The 16,705-nt window shown below is 38.4% G+C and overlaps 1 protein-coding gene across 1 annotated transcript in view; it reads left to right on the top strand.

Annotated features, from left to right (window-relative positions):
• Positions 1-14,879, top strand: part of SDHAF3 (succinate dehydrogenase complex assembly factor 3) — a 47,131-nt gene extending 32,252 nt beyond the window's left edge. The window contains exon 2 of the mRNA XM_024577207.4: positions 12,101-14,879. Within this exon, the coding sequence (XP_024432975.1) occupies positions 12,101-12,304 (204 nt within the window). The 3' untranslated portion in view covers positions 12,305-14,879. The remainder of the gene's footprint in view (positions 1-12,100) is intronic.
• The last annotated feature ends 1,826 nt before the right edge of the window (positions 14,880-16,705 follow it).

Below are 16,705 nucleotides of genomic sequence, written 5' to 3'. Positions count from 1 at the left end.
TTACAAGATAGATGTATTCTAGCAAAATGAAATTTGAATATATGTAATTCCATTTACCTCATGAGTTGTATGAGGAAATGTAAGATTTATTGTGTGGGGGGCGGGGGTGGCCAACATGTACTGCTCTAAATAACTTATTGAAATATATTTACATACACATATATAAGCAGGCTATATTTGTGTTTTTCTTTTTAATGTTTTTGTTAGTGACTTAATAATATAAAGAAACTATATTTGCTGAGAGTCTAATTGAACAGAACATAAAGAAGTCATTTTTCTTCAACTTTATTTTATAGCAAAATAACATGCTTATGTTCTAGGTTCCTTAGATTCTAGGTCTATATTATTCATGTAATTAATGCCAACTGCTGTAACAAATAGTCCCAAAGTGTCAGTGGCCTAATATGAAAATGCATGTCTTGCTCTTAAGAGGTTTTTATAGGTTTTCCTGTTCAGGCCGCTTTCTGGAAGGGACCTTCTCTAAGCACCGACTCTCAACATTGTAGGTACGTGGCCATGAGTGTGACCTTTTAAATGCCCAGGAACATGTGGGTGCTTTGCCAAATGCTGACTCCTCAAAGCATCTCATTCGCCAGCCTTGCCTTCCACCTTTTGGCTAGTCTGTTTTTTGCCCTCACCTCCACTGTTCTCCTCTTGTCCTGGACATGAGTGACTTGTACATTTGCCTTACATGTTTTTGACAAAGGACTCCAGTGCCCCCTCAGCTCCACCCCAGCACTGGGGGAGTTCTGAGTCTGATAAGACAAAGGCAAGCCCTTTGAGCTACTCCTCTGGGAAGTCACCAAACAGGTCACAAAAAAACATCTTCATTCTTTGAGAATAAGGGCTGTTCTATTCTCTCTGATACTGGGTACCTGTACTGGGAACGTGAGCTGTCTTAAAACCATCGCCCACGTGGTGAGCATGGGACAGGACCAGAGTGGGTTAAAATGCCACAGAGCTTCCTGACTGAGATTCAGCTATTTTTTTCTTGATTAAATGTTTGCTGGGTTGTTGCAAGCTTTCCATTTTTTTTTCCAGAGTTCTGAAAAAGTTGGTTTTGACAGTTTTTGCCAGTATATTTGTTGTTTGTGGAGAGTTGAAGCATTGGAGTTCCCTGTTCCACTATTTTTGCTGACATCTGGTCCTAAGATGTTGAAAAGTTTGAGAACGATCCTATCCTGAGGACACTGGGCAAGGAGAGATGATGGCGACGAGGACATGTTACCCACTGGACACTAATGGAAGAGTATCCAGATGGAGCTGCGCGGTAGGCAGCTGAAAATATGGGGCTGTGGGGAAAGGCAGAGGTGTCAGGGTTTGAGATTAGGCTTCAGATTTGGTGATGTTGGACCTCGAATTTAGAACTGAGTTTGTAGAGAGAATAGCGAAGGGCTGCTGAGGCCTTAGGTTTGGAGGGTAGTCTACAGTCACTGTGTAAAAGGAAACCTGTCAAATTAGTGCAGTAGAACTTTTATTTTGCTTTTTCAAATGGGAAAGAAATTAGTTTTGGAATTTGGTGTAAAGTAACATGTCTACTTGTGCCAATTCCTTTGTCAGCTCTTAAAAAAATACTGTAGGGTCTGTGGGACTCTACTTCACAATTAGCTGCTATTGGTTGGGACTGGAGGAAGGAGTGATTACAATAGCAGCCTTCCTCTGCTTAGTTTTTTATCTCATTTCCATTAAACTAGAGCTTTATTCTCTGCTGGATCAACTTGAACAAACTCTTCTCATTCTCCTTTCCCTTTCAGTCTTCCCCTCTCTCCTATTTACCACTGTTTATTACAGGCCTCTAGGTATTAATGAAAAGGCAATGAATGAAATTTATCAAAAATTCCAATGTACTTTGCCAGTTTCCAGGATGGAATACCAGAGGCTTTTTTAATTATTTGGAACTGCAAAAAAATTTTCATTAAATTTCAAAAGTGTAATTTATAAATATAATATAGAATAAAGCATAACCTCTTGGGAATTTCAAAATAATTTCTCTCTAGTGATTTACAAGCTATTTGTCTTTTAAATATCAATCCATAATTAGACTGTAAAAGAAAGGATATGATCAGGGAAGTTTTAATTGCTCCCTAAGTGTATCTTACCAAAGTAATAATTTTTTTTTAATTGGAAAAGGAGGATACTCACACTACAGGCTGTATTGCTGAAAGCAGAAATGCCAGAAACATTTCCCCTTGTTCGTCCACTAATGAAGTACAGAGGTTTTGAGGAAATTCTATTTAGAGTTAAATACTCAATTTTGTGAATGTGTGAGGAAATAGTATAAAACCTTACACCATCTATATGCACTGGCGATTATGTACATGCTGTGAAAACTGGTCTCATTACAAGGCCAGGGCCTAACTCTGAAATGGGGAAACTTGTTGAGGGATGTAGGAGCATAAACCCTTCGGAGGGCGGCATGCCCACTTCTCTGTGTTTCCTTTTTCTTTTCCCTCCCTCCCTTCTCTTTTTCTTCCTTTCCTCCTCCCTCTCTTTCTCTCCCCTCCCCCAAGGATATGCTTATTGATTTTAGAGAGACAGAAAGGGGGAGAGAGAAACATCAATCGTTTGCCTCCTGTATGCGCCCCAATCAGGGATCGAACCCACAACCTAGTTATGTGCCCTGATTGGGGATCAAACCCACAACCCTTTCACGTGGGGAATGATCCCCCAACCAAAGCTCTCTGCATTTTCTTAATGTCAATGCAGACTGTAAAAAAAGGATATGACCTTACAAAATATAACCTGACAAAACTAGGAAATGTAAAAGGTGAGAATTAACGCATGCAGGTTGGTTCCTCTTTACTCAGTAGGCAGCATGAGAGAGAGGTCTAGCCTACGTAGTCACTGTCTCATTCTTGGAACCTGTAGTGACTTAAGATCTTTAGTAGCTGCAGTGTTTTGTATCTCAGCTTGCCTGAAAACTGTAATCTAGTCGGTCAGACTAGCTTTGGAAAAAGATGCTAAGGTCCAGTTCAGCTGAGTGACGTATACATCAAATTTAACCACATGTGACCTGCATATCTCTTCACTATTATGATCATTGAGAATTGTTATGGAAATTAAAATTTTTTAATTATATTGAGATTTTATAGTGAAGTTTATTTGTGAGCCCTTTAAAGATAAGTTCCTGATTCTGTTTGAGAAGTTATTTAGAAAGAATAAGACTGTATATGAAGTGGCAAATTTGTTTTGTAAAAAGCAATTATTTTTCTTAAGCTGATTTTACTATACAGTGTGGTGTAACATTTATGAGAAATAAGCCAGAGTTCACAGTTGGTCTTGGGAGCTGCCATGTAGGCTGCTACATTACAAATGATCTGCAATTATATTTTGATAGATTTCATTTTGAGTCGTTCCAGGAACTGGCCCTCATGGAAATGTGTCTCTTACTCACATTTACAGTCTCACATTTATAGTCTCAACTGTCTGACATCCATATATCTGTTTTCTTGATTCTTGGCTTTCTGTGACTGTCACCATCCCATGTTGCTTTTTGACAACTCTGCTCCTCGTTGCCATGTTAAAAAATTGTGGCCCAGATTTGTTCATAAGAACCAATCAAAAGTCTCAATTTTTGCATGCCAGGTATGTAAGGAGTTTTATCCCACTTCGATGCTCACCTGTGGGGCAGGTAGCACAAATACAACTATTCACTTGGTAAACACAAATGGTAACCTAATGGAACATGAATTTTATCAGATTTAACAAGCATGTGCTAAAGTATCAATTTCAAATCCTGTTCTTTTGGTGAGGAAATTGTTGTGAAACCTATTCGAAAATGATTTTGGTGTATTTTACTTAGACTTTTAGAATGTGTATGGCTTTAAAAATTATAATAATGCTAAGGTATTTAAGAAATATTTCCAGAAACAGAAGAAAAATTGCTGGTAAAAGTAGGCTTTTTCATTAAAGAACCTTGTTGTGTTCTCAAATGAACATTTACTTAGAGAGGGAGGAGAAACCTAAATAGTTAATTGGCAGCGGGAGAGACTGAGGGTCAAACAAGAGTAATTTAGCGAGAACTGAAAGGGACAGATCTCCGTTACCCATGTAATCACTAAGACCTTATTGGAAATAGGGGTCTCAGGACTGAGAAAAGATACCCTTTGAACCCTGAGGACTATACAAGAAAACAATTTGAAGGCTATTTCAGAAGTTGAGATGTCAACAAACATAATATTTGAATCTGAAAAGTCATTTGCTTTTTTCTTTGCTCACTCACAAAAATTAAATTTAGCATTGAAGACACTTGATATCCCTCACTCACTGAAACAAAAAGAACCGAGAACCCTGATTTTCAGTTCGAGAAGATAAGCAGTACGAGAGGACTCTCTAGAGCATGGCTGTCACACTCATTTTCACGGGGGCCACATCAGCCTGCTGTTGCCTTCAAAGGGCCGAATGTAATTTCAACTCCTTAACTGTTACAGAGTAGTTACATTTATACAGTCCTAAAATTACTTCAGTACTTTGAAGGCAACTGTGAGGCTGACATGGTATCACGCCCCCGCCTCCCCCCCTCCCTGCACCTGCTAAACACCCCCCCCCCCCCAGTGAAAATGAGTTTGACACCCCTGTAGAGTACAGGCTTGTGGTTAGACCAGGCAAAAGGTGGCTTTTCAGTGTCTGGGAAGTTTTGTAGATCAGTTACATTCAGAACTCAGCTGAAATTTAGAGGGAAGTCTTGGGTTGGCTAAAAAGTTTTTTTTTTTTCTATATGATGGCTCTAGTAGTATTTAGGTGTCTTTAACTTCATTTGAAACAATTTTGTTAGATTTTATTGTGACAGCTGTCATATCAGCATGCATTAAAAATAACATCAAAATTGGTGAATTTTTGTGCAGCCATTTTAATTTTGAAGATGGAAGAAAATATGCAACATTTTCATTGTATTATGCGTTATTATTTCAAGAAAGGTAAAAACACAACTGAAACACAAAAAAAGATTGTGCGGTGTATGGAGAAGGTGCTGTGACTGATTGAACGTGTCAGAAGTGTTTTTTGCAAAGTTTCTTGTACTGTTGCCATTTTAGCCAAATAATTCTTTGCTGTGGGGCTGTCTTATGCAGCAGAAGACGTTTAGCAGTAGCCTGGCCCTAGCCTCTCCCACTAGAAGCCAATAGTGGGAGATACTCAAAATACCCAAATCAATAAAGTTATTGGTAAAAATGAAAAATGACTCATTTTACAGAAAAAAACATACAGGTTTTTTTGCCAACTCAATAGTTTTAGTTAAATGGTATTTGTACATAGTTAGGTCTGTTTATTTAACTTTGCTTGTAATTTTATTTTTTAAATTACATGTTTTATATAGCTGTGTGTATATTTTAGTTAATGGAAAAAACTTCAGACGTACACAAGTGTAGAGAGAATATAATGAACCACCACGTACCCATCGCTCGGTTTCAACGTTTATCAGTTTATATCCAATCTTGTTTCATCTGTATCCCCAACTACATCTCCCCTCACCTCTAAATTCTTTTTAAGCAAATTGCAAACATACTTTTGTTCACAAATATTTCAGTATTTATTTCTAAAAGACGCTCTTTAAAATTATTACCATAATACAGTACCGTTATTAAATCTCTGAAATTAACAGTAATTCTTAGTATCATCAAATATCCAGTCAGTGCTTAAGATTTCCTGATTGTCTTTTTTAACAGCATTTTTGATTAAGAATCCAAAAAAAATGATATAATTGTAATTAGTTGCCGGTTAAATCCTTTTGAAATAATAAAAATTAGCTTTTTACTTTGTGTTAATTTCACACCTACAGAAGAGTGGCAAAAATAGTACATCTTCCCTACGTGTTAACATCTTACATAATTATAGCACCATTATCAGAACTAAGAAATTAATGTGGTGCAATATTATTAACTTTTGGTATATTCAATTTTACCATTTTTTACACTAATGTTCTTTTTCTGTTCAAGGGCCTGATTCAATATTCCACATGTCATGTGGTTGTCATGTTGCCTTAGTTTCCTCTAACATGTGACAGTTCATTAGTCTTTCCTTATTTTCTGTGACATTAAATCTTTTGAAGACTACTGGTCAGTGATAATTGCGGTTTGTCTGATGTTTTTTTATGGTTAGACTGAGGTTGAACGTTGTTGGAAGAACATACTGAGGTGAGGTACCATTGGTAGTGCGTGACTATCGGGGGGCGCATGCCATCAATATCACTTGTTCCTGGGGTGTTAACCTCGATCATTTGGTTAAGGTGGAGTCTTCTGGGTTTCTGCACTGTAAAGGCGTTCATCTGTCCTTTATTAACGCTAAGACTGAGGTTGCTTTTGTAGTTTATAAAAAGTCGGGCTTTTGCTGACTGTATTTCCCTAGTGAAATGTAACACATTATAGATGCTCCTTGACCCCCTTGACCCAATAAGCCCATTGTTAGCTGAAGATACTGTTGTCGAAAGTGCCTGTAATAAAACAGCTGTCCTACTGGACATCAGAGAGTAGCCTCGCCCAGCCTCAGTGTGCACAGAGCACTTCCATTAGCCCACAGTGGGGCAGAATCATCTCACACAAAGCCTGTTTTATAATAAAGTGTTGAATATATCATGTAATTAATGTAATTACGACTTGCTGCCTTCCTGCTGGGCAATTACTCTTGGAGTTGCCTTCCTCTTTTCTCCAGAAGCAGGGACACAGATGGTGGCTTGTTCAGTGGACATGATGGGATGCGAAAACACAAACACAGTGTCCAGAAAGCAGGGCGCTGGCTGTCTGCCAGGGAGCGTGTGGCCCCTGCTGCTCGGCATCCACAGTGTTGGACGCGCACGCGGTACTGGCCCCGGAAAAGGCCAAAAGTCAGAATTTGAAGTATGGTTTCTACTAAATGCATATTGCTTGTGCACTACGGTAAAGTCGAAAAATCAAAAGTTGACCGTCTTATGTTCTGTAAATTGGGTTAGATGGTGTTATTCCTTTAGTTTAATGAATTCCCAAAGCTGGTAAAAGTAAATCTAATGCAGTTCATCTTTGGTCTTTAAAAAAGCCTGTGCCATAGAAAAGTCAGTTTGCTAATACTTTTCTGTAGAGATAATTTTAATAAACTATTTTTATCTTTTACATACATTAGAATCTGTTAGAATATGACTTTATCTATTTTGTTACCAGTAATTTAGTGGTATCAATTGGATTCAGACTGTAAACAAGTTTAACATATAAATAGAGAATTTGAAAGTACAGTGAAGGCAGAACCAGTCTCCAAAATATTTCTAGTTCTTCTGTTACTTGTAAATCGGTACTACAGGCCCTGTGCCCTTTTAAAAATTTTAGTGAGAAACAGTAAGCCACACTCAATGATTTTCCTTTTGGTAACAATGTGAGTTGTTACTATAGCATGAAGTTTAGTTTTTCCTGTTAGAAGACTTTCCTAATATTGTATTTCTGTAATTGTATTTCTGTAGTTTACTGCCCTTTAGTTTGCTGGAAATGCTGCAACAAATTAGGAACTTGGTAGCTTAAAATGACAGAAACTTAGTCTCTGACCGGGAGGCCAAAAGTGTGGGTCAAAGTGTGGGCGGCTCTTGGGGAGAGCCTGTGCCTTGTGCTTCCAGTTTCTGGTGGGTGCAGGCGCCCTTGACGGGTGGCCGCAGCGCTCCGACCTTTGTCTCCATCTTCACAGCCCCTTCTCTGGTGGGTCTCATTCCTCCCGCCCTCTCTCCTGTATGAACATTGTGATGGGATTTAGTGCACACGCGAGTAATGTCCTCATCACACGATCCTTAAATACACCTGCAAACCCTTTAACATATAAGGTGACATTCAGGGGTTCCAGGGGCTACTAGGGCTTGATGCCTGTAGGGGACACCATTCAGACTGCCATACCCACCCTCACCACACTCAAAGCCTCTGTCTTTGATGGCCTTCCGCTACCTGAAGCAGCTACTTACCCTGATACTTACCCTGGTACTCACTGCATTCTTTTTGGTTCAAGAGATCAGTCACAGAGGTCTTCTAACCTGAGCAGAATTCTGGGGCCACTTGATTCTTCGAGGCTTAAAACCGAAGGACGCTGTAGCTCATGTGCTTCAGTTTTCTATTCTAAGGCTCCTTCCTCCCTCTAGCTACATTTCCATGGCAGGGCACCTAATCGGAAAATTCGTATGTCATTGCTGCTTGTGCCTGTTTGTGGACACCCCCAAATCACAGTCCCGAACATCTTGCAGTTAGAGTAATGTTGAAAGCACATGGGGCAGAGGAACAGGCAATGGGAGGGCTGTTCTTTTTTCTTTTTTGTGAGTCTTTCCACCCCAAATAATTCATTGATCATTCCTCACGGGTTTTCTATTTTGCATTTCATCAAAACAATGTGGTTTGAATCATCAGATTATTAAAAAATTGAGATATAAATGACATGTAACAGTGCGTTAGTTTTAGGTGTATGAGGTAATGATTTTATGTATGTATTATTGTGAATTGATTCCCAGAATAAGTTAACATTCATCATCCTGTGTTTTGCTAATTTTAATGCATTGCCTTTTCTCTTGATTATGTGTCACATTTACTATTTCTTCATGTTTCCAGTAATTATGGATTTCCCCTGACACTGAATGATAGGTGCTACATTGTAGAGACATTATTCCACTATGTTTTTCCAAAGTACATTGATTTTCTTTTGTTTTATTAAGCTGTCAACTTGGCAGAACTTAGATTCCAAACTCCGTGCTCCCTTTGACACGAAGCCGCTGAAATATCTGTCAGTCATCACTCCCTTAGCCAGCCATGCCCAGGCGAGTGGTTAGCCAGAGAGTTTGGCAGATTTTATTTGTACAATGTAGGGTTTTCCTTCTGTAGCTTTCTCCCCCGTGAAATTTCCACTTCTCACTTTCCAACAGCTGTGGTCATCCCACACTGTCCTCTGATTGCTCAGCCACCACCCGGTGCCACCTGAAACCTTCCTCAGGCAAACAGCTGTGACAGTGGGGATGTAACCCCATGGTCTCTGCCGTTCTCTGAGGACTCAGCGCCTTTCCACTTGTTGTTTGACTCTGGCTGTTCTCCAAGTGCCTTGGGATTGTTGTTTATGTTCTGCCCAGAATTCACACCCAAAACTTTTCTTACCAAATGCACTCTGTGCTCGTTAAGCAGTAAATCATTTCCCCAGCCCCTGGTAACTGCCTATAAATTTGCCTATTCTACGTATTTTATGTAAGTGGAATCCTACAGCATTTGGTCTTATGTGTCTGGCTTATTTCCCTTCGATAGTGTTTTTAATTTTTATCCATGCTGTAGAATGTGTCAGAACTTCCTTCCTTTTTCTGGGTGAGTAATTTTAACACTGTATCTCTCTACCACATCTTGTTTATCCACTCGTCTGTTGATGGACACTGGGTCGTTTCCACACAATTGGCTATTGTGAATAATGCTGTTATGAACACGGGTGTGCAACTATCTGAATGCTTCCTTTCATTTATTTTGGGTGTATACCTGTGATGAAATTGCTGGCTCGATCATACTTAACTTTTTGAGGAACTGCCAAACTTGAGCTGCACATTGGCCGTCTACCACTTTGTATTCCCATCAGCAGGGTACCGACAGAAGGGCCCCGTTTCTTCAAATTCTCGCCAACACTGGGTATTTCCCTTTTATTATCTTTGTTATTATTAGAGCCATCCCAGTGGGTACGAAGTGGTATTTCGTTGAGGTTCTGATCTGCATCTCCCTAATGACTAGTGACGTTACCTATCTTCCCGTGTGCTTATTGGCCATTCGCATTCCTTCTTTGGATCATTGCTGCTCATGTGTTTGCCCACTTTAAAATTGGGTTTTGTCTTTTTGTTGGTGAGTTGTAGTCCTTTATACATTCTGGCTATTAAAACCCTTGTCAGATACATAGTTTGCATGTGTTTTTCCCATTCTGTAGTTTGTCTTTTCGCTTTCTTAATAGTGTCCTCTGTTACACAAAAGTTTTTAAATTTGAAGAATCCTGGTTTATGTAGCTTTTTCTTTTGTTGCTCAAGCTTTTAGTGTCATATCTAAAAATCTATTGTTAAACCCAAGGTCCTCAAGATTTACTGTTCTTTTCTTTTAGGCATTTTATGGTTGTAGGTCTTTTCGTCCATTTAGTGTTAATTTTTGTCTGTCACGGGAGCGAGGGGTTCAGCTTCACTCTCTGCATGTGGGGACGCAGCTGTCCCAGCACTGTCTGTTGGGGGCTGTTCTTACCTCATCGAGCTGCCTTGACATCCTTGTCGAACATCAGTTGGTCTCTGTGTAAGGGTTTATTTCTGGACTCTCCATTCTATTCCATTCATCTCTGTTTTTCCTAAAGCCGGTACCACGCTGTTTTGATTACTTACAGTATTTTTGCGGTAAGTTTTGAAAGTAGGTACTGTGCATGCTCCAACTTTGTTCTTTTTCAAGGTTGTTTTGGCTATTTAGGGCCTCTCAGAATTCCACATGAATGTAAGTATTGGTTTCCCCATTTCTACAAATGAATACCTTTGGTAAAAACTGCTTTTTGGATGCTGTTTGCTTTGGAGCTTCATCCCTGTCCACAGACCTTTAGTTCCTTTACTATTAATGAATTATAATGAAGTATCTGATTGAACCCCAGTGTAATTGTCCTTTCTCCTATTGAAACTAGACGTTTTCAATTTTTTGCTTTAACAAGCAATGCCACAATGAATATTCTTGTGCATGCTGCTTGTTTACATGTGTGCAAGTTTCTTCAGGACAATAGTTTTCAGCTTGGGACAGTTTTGCCTGACAAGGATCACTTGGCAATGTTTGGAGACATCTTTGATAATCAAAACTGAGCGGGACGGATGCCACAGGCATCTAGTGGGTAGAGACAAGCCCAGAGACGCTACTGAACACCCTATAATGCAAGCACAGGCTCCCACCCCAACCACAAAGTGCTCTACAAAGTGTCCAATTGGTCAATGGTGCCAAGGCGGAGAAGCCTCTGGGGCGTGCATTTAGAAGTGGGATTCATAAAGCTTAAGGTGTGAGCAGGGTTTTTGTTTGGGGGTTTTCTTGGTTATTATATGAAATGGATTTCTGTAAAACATGAAAATATTATTTCCAATACAAGTAGAGGTTTGGACTGTCTGGAACTAAAGTTTCTTTGGTGATGCTGGGAGTTATAAGCAATTTAATTATCTTAATCCTCATAGAATAATAACATTATTGAGAGTTAACAAACTCATTCACTTAACCATATAGTCTTCTAACTTCCCGACTGGAAATACATTGGTACCTCCTGCCTGATTAAAAGACCAATTTTCGAGTGAGAATCTGCTTTGAAAAAGTGTCACTCGTGTAAGACAATTATAGTTGGAATACTAGGCTGAAGATGCTGACAGAATGAGAGAAAAATTACAGCATGAAAAGTGTAGAATTTTTTTAAATCCCTACCCAAAGACATGTTTATTGATTTTAGAGAGATGGAGGGGGAGAGAAAAAAAAAAACCATCGGTGTGGGAGAACAGCAAATTAGTTGCCTCCCACAGGCACCCGACCAGGAATCAAACCCACAGCCTTGCGGTGTATGGGTCGATGCTCCAACCCGCTGAGCCGCCCAGCCGTGGCTAGAACTTTTTCCCGACAAAGAGGGTTGTTAAGTATTGAAGGCTTAATGTTGGACAGGTTTCTTTTTTCTCTAGTGTGATTTTAAATTAGTTTTTAAATTGAAGACATGGGGATGAACTTAATAAATTCGGAGAGCCACTTTTAAACCTAACAGAGGCCTGGTGACCCCTCTGCAAATCTCATGGCGTCCATGGCCCCAGACCAGTGCCCTGCCCGTGTACATACAGTTCTGCATGTGCTTTACACACACTTCTGAAGCCAACCTGTGGACCACCCTCCCCCGCCCCGTCCAGCTTTCTAGGTTAAGAACTTTTCTAAAAGTCTATTAAATATCTCAAATGCTAAAAATAAGATACTGAAATTATCACTAACTAGTAGAGACATGACCATAGTATTGTTTGTATGTGTTTCGTCAAAGGCAGAAGACTCATAATGGAGAAAAATGGGTACTTGGAATTAGAATTGTTCAAGTCCTCCAACATTAAATGAGTAAATACAGATCTTAATTTAATTTTATATCTGCAATCTTCATTTTTCTCTCTTTTTACTAGGCATATGCAGCAGTGCTGTGGCAACAAACTAAGGAAAACAGACAAAACTCAACCGAAAAAGCATGCTTTGGGATCTCCCTACCAGAAGAAAAACTTAATGACTTCCGTGATGAACAAATAGGACAGTTGCAGGAGCTGATGCAAGAAGCCACTAAACCCAACAGGCAATTTAGTATCACTGAGTCTAGAAAACCAGAATGTTAGTCTGTACAACAAAGCTTCACAAAGTGAGAACCCCTTATTTTAACCATCATTGGTTTTTTAAATTTATTTCTGCAGCTCTTAGGCTTTGAGAGTGTCTGGTGTTGATGGATTATATTGTTTTACTTGGGGGTGCTGTGCATGCTCTCTGTGACATACGTATGAGGACCACCAGTGGACGGAACTTTACATTATTGAGGTAACAGTACTTGCTGGATGGATTTGATTTTTGGACTAAATGAGGAAGAATATCTGCAAACAAGACAAACTTGTGGAATTTTGCCAAAATATTTTATATATAAATTTGTTTTTAATGCTGTTCTTGTTCAAGCATTAGCCTTGTGTTTTTAGCGTCATCAGATAAGTGTATCATAATATAGATGTGGAATTTCCAAAAGATTATTATTTAATTACACTGTCATCCTGAAAGGTTCATCATTTCCACTTTCATAATACATGTGATAATGCTTTTCAATGGCCCTTCTCCCTGCGTCATTGTTTATAATGAAAGGTTAAAAAGAAGCTCTCAGGTTCAGTATTACTCTATCGTTTGCATAATAGGTTATACAACATATAATGCACTTCTACAGCGTTTGTTAATACCTGATGACCCCTTAAAATAATCTGTAGTTATCTTGAGAATCTCATTTATTGCCTAATGGTTGGGGAGATAAAAAATGCTTTTATAAATTTTTCTTACACTTGAGTTCATTTGTAAAGTGAAAAAATCAAATGGTAATTCTATTCACATCCTAAAATATTTATGAATTTTTAAAAATGTTACACACTAAAACGATTTATATTTTTATTTCATGTTACCTTGAGATCTTTGAAGTGATCATTTTTCAGGGACAGGTGCATTTATATCAGGGCTTTTCACCCCCAGTTTTATTGAGAAACAATTGACACATCACTGTATGTGTTTAAGAAATACAGTGTATGTCAGCTGTTTAAAAATTGATTTGTATTTGTTCCTGTGAGGATTGATAGTATTAACTATTCTTTACTGCTTTTAAACTACTCCTACTTGGTTTGTGAACTGCCTGGCTCTCCTTTAGGTTATAATTTTTCTATTTCCTGTTTTAAAAAAATAATGATGTTCTCTGGGATTTCATCTCGAGGAATCTTACTTTACACATCCATTGCTCCATATATTAGCTGTACTCTTCAATCTATAACATGAACCTAAATCTCATTTCTGAACTTCAGATCTCTGTTTCAAATTCTGTTTGGATTTTCCAGTTCACTTAAAATGAAATTTACTCTTCTTCCCTTTTCAGTGAGTGCATGATATTAACATGTACCCAGTTCGTCAGTTCAGAATTCTGTAATTCAGCCTAGATCTCACCATTTCCCTACAGGGCTCCTCATTATTCAGCATTTCCGACAACGCCATGTGGTCAGTGCTTTGCAAAATGACCATAGTTCTCTATCACTCCTGGTGCTCATGCCCTTTTGCAATATGAGTTCGCAGTTCCTTCTATCAAGAATTCTATCCATTTTCCAATTCTTCAAACATGTACCGGCCTTGTTTTTTTTTATTTGCTCAAAAGAATGTGGGTGGTGACATTATGCAAAATAGGGGTACTAAGCCTCAGAGCCTTGTACACCTGCACTTGGGAACCTTACCCAGCTGCCTGCCATGTGAACAAGCTTAGGAGGATGCTAGGGCCACAAATAATCTCCCTAGGACACGAATGCCTCATGTTTAATAAACTCTGATTAGCCTCATGAATGAAAGGCAGCAAAGACCACCAGAAAACAACTTTAGAATTAGCACATACATAATGTAAAACAATTATTTTATTTAAATATAGAAGTCAAGTTTGAAGATATCTACAGGAAACAAGGCATTATGAAAAAAGAACCAGAGAGAAATTCTAGAAATGGAAAAAAGAATGACTAAATCAAGGGGGCAGGTTTAACAGAAGATTGGATGGCCCTGAAAAGAGAATTTTTGACTGAAAACTGGGACAGGAGAAATTATCCAGAATGGATGTAGCATAGAAAAGGAGCTTGAAAATATGAAAGACTAGAGGATAAAGCAGATGGGTCTAATGTATAGCCAACAGTAGTTTCAAATAGATCATGGGGCAGAAGCAATATTTGAAGTAATTGCTGAGAATTTTTCAAATCTGGAAAATATCAATCTACACATTTATCCCAAGCAGAATCTGTGTGAAACAGTAGAATGCTAAAGACAAAAACTTATAAAAGCAGCCAAAACAAAAGCCTTTTCTTTAGCTGACTTCTCCACAGCCAGTTGAATAGCTATCTCTAATATGTGAGAAGAAAATAACTTGCAACTTCAAATTCTATACTTAACAAATATATTTCAAGAATGATGGTGGTCTGAACACAGTTTCAGGCAACAAACATGAGCAGGTTGCCACCTGCAGGTTCTTACTAAAGGGAATTCTAAAGGATGTGCGGGATTTAGTGGAAAGGCGATGAAAGAACAAACCAAGATGCTTGTACATACCGATTAATCTAAAGGGATATTTACCATATAGAACAATAATTATGTTTCATGAGCTTAACCAAGTGAGAGATTTTAAAATAAACAAGAATTACATAAGTTTGTGGGACAGTGATTGGAGTTGCTGCTATAAGTGTGGACGGTCTGACAATGAAGAAACTGATCACATGTAAATGTGGTTTCTAGTGTATAACTCACTTCTGTATAACAACCGCTAAAATGATTTTATATAAAAGTGGCCATATTGTTCCAAGGTGGTAGAGGAAAAATGAAATAGGAAAAAAAATAAGTGATAAAATAAGAGAAAAAGATACATAAAAGAGAAAGGATAAATAGAAAAAAAATGAAGTAATAGATATAACCCAATTATGTCAGAAATTACAACGTAAAGGAACTGAGGTATCCAGTTAAAGGCAGATTGGAAAATGGTTGGAAAATGAAAGCAATTGTGTGCTGTTGGAAAGCATCCAACGCAAAGCATAAAATGCAAGTCTGCAGGTGAAATGATGGCGAAAGTTACACCAACCAAAAGCCAGCTGACTTAGGTATATTAATAGCTAAAAAAACTTAAGGCAGAAACACTGCTAGAGCTAAAGGAAGTAACTCCACATAATGACGGTTCAGTTCACTGGCAGGATCTCTTTAGACTGTTGTTGTGGAAGTGGGTGATTAAGCAGCCCCATATTTTAGGAAGGTAACACAGTTTCAAATAACACATGAATCAATCAAGAAATACAAGTAACCCGTGAATCGATCAAGAAATGCTAACGAATCCTAGAATATAAGTGCAACTGAACACTAGTGAAATAATAAAATTAATGGATTGTAGCTGAAACAGTAGTTGGAGGAAATTGATAGCCTGAAATGTGTCTACCAGAAAGGCCGCATATTAATAAGAAAAGCTTCTATCTTAATAGAAGAATAGCACGAAATAATCTTAAAGGAAATTGAAGGAAATAAAGATTAGAACAAAGTAATAAAAAAATCAAAAGTTCATTCTTGGAAAAAGTCTTCACAGTGACAAACATCTGGCCAAGTTAATTAAGGAAAAAGAGCAGGTGCACAGCCAGTGTCGGGAGTGAAAGGGGGCAGAACTCTTCATGTTCTTACAGGAGATGCGGTGTCACAAACAACCTAGAGCCAATAAGTGTGTAGCATGTACAAGAAATGGACACATTTTTAGAAACATATAGCTTACCAAAATAAAAGAATAATTCTATAGCCATTAAATTAATTGAATCAATACTCCTAGAAAGAAAATTCCAGGCAAAACAACTTCTTTGGTGAGTACTGCCCAATATTCAAGAAATAAGTAATTGCAAATGTAAGCCTTTGCAGTGAATAGAAAAAGAAGGGTGCTCCCTAACTCATGTTATGAGACCAGCAAGTACCTAATACCAAATGATAATACGTGAAAGGGAAATTACGGGCCAATTTCACTTGGGAACATAGGTGCAAAACCCTAAACTAACAGCCATCTCTCAGTATCTGTGGGAATTGATTCCAGAAGCCCCCCGTGGACACCAAAATCCATGGATGCTCAAGTCCCTTACCTAAAGTTGCATAGTATTTGCATGTAATCTAAACACATCTTATATTAAATAATCTCTAGATTGTAATGCCTAATATAATATACATTATGTAAGTGTTTATATTGTTTAGAGAATGACAAGGGAAAAAAGTCTACATGTTCAGTACAGACAACCATTGCAGGCCTAACTACACAGAGCACATTGGTAACGACATAATTTTCCTCCCCTGATGTTTTTGATCTGCAGTTGGTTGAATCTGCAGATCCGGAACACAGGTACGAAGGGCTAACTGTATTCAGAACATCTAAAGAAGTCCTATATGTCAGTGAGTAGGATGTAAAATCCAGTTCAACAAGAAATTCGCACATAAGGAAATCCACTTGGTCTGTAAAC

The sequence above is a fragment of the Desmodus rotundus genome, chromosome 6 (assembly GCF_022682495.2).
Source record: "Desmodus rotundus isolate HL8 chromosome 6, HLdesRot8A.1, whole genome shotgun sequence".
In the NCBI taxonomy this organism is placed as follows: Eukaryota; Metazoa; Chordata; class Mammalia; order Chiroptera; family Phyllostomidae; genus Desmodus; species Desmodus rotundus.
This window is presented reverse-complemented; position numbering and strand designations above follow the sequence as displayed.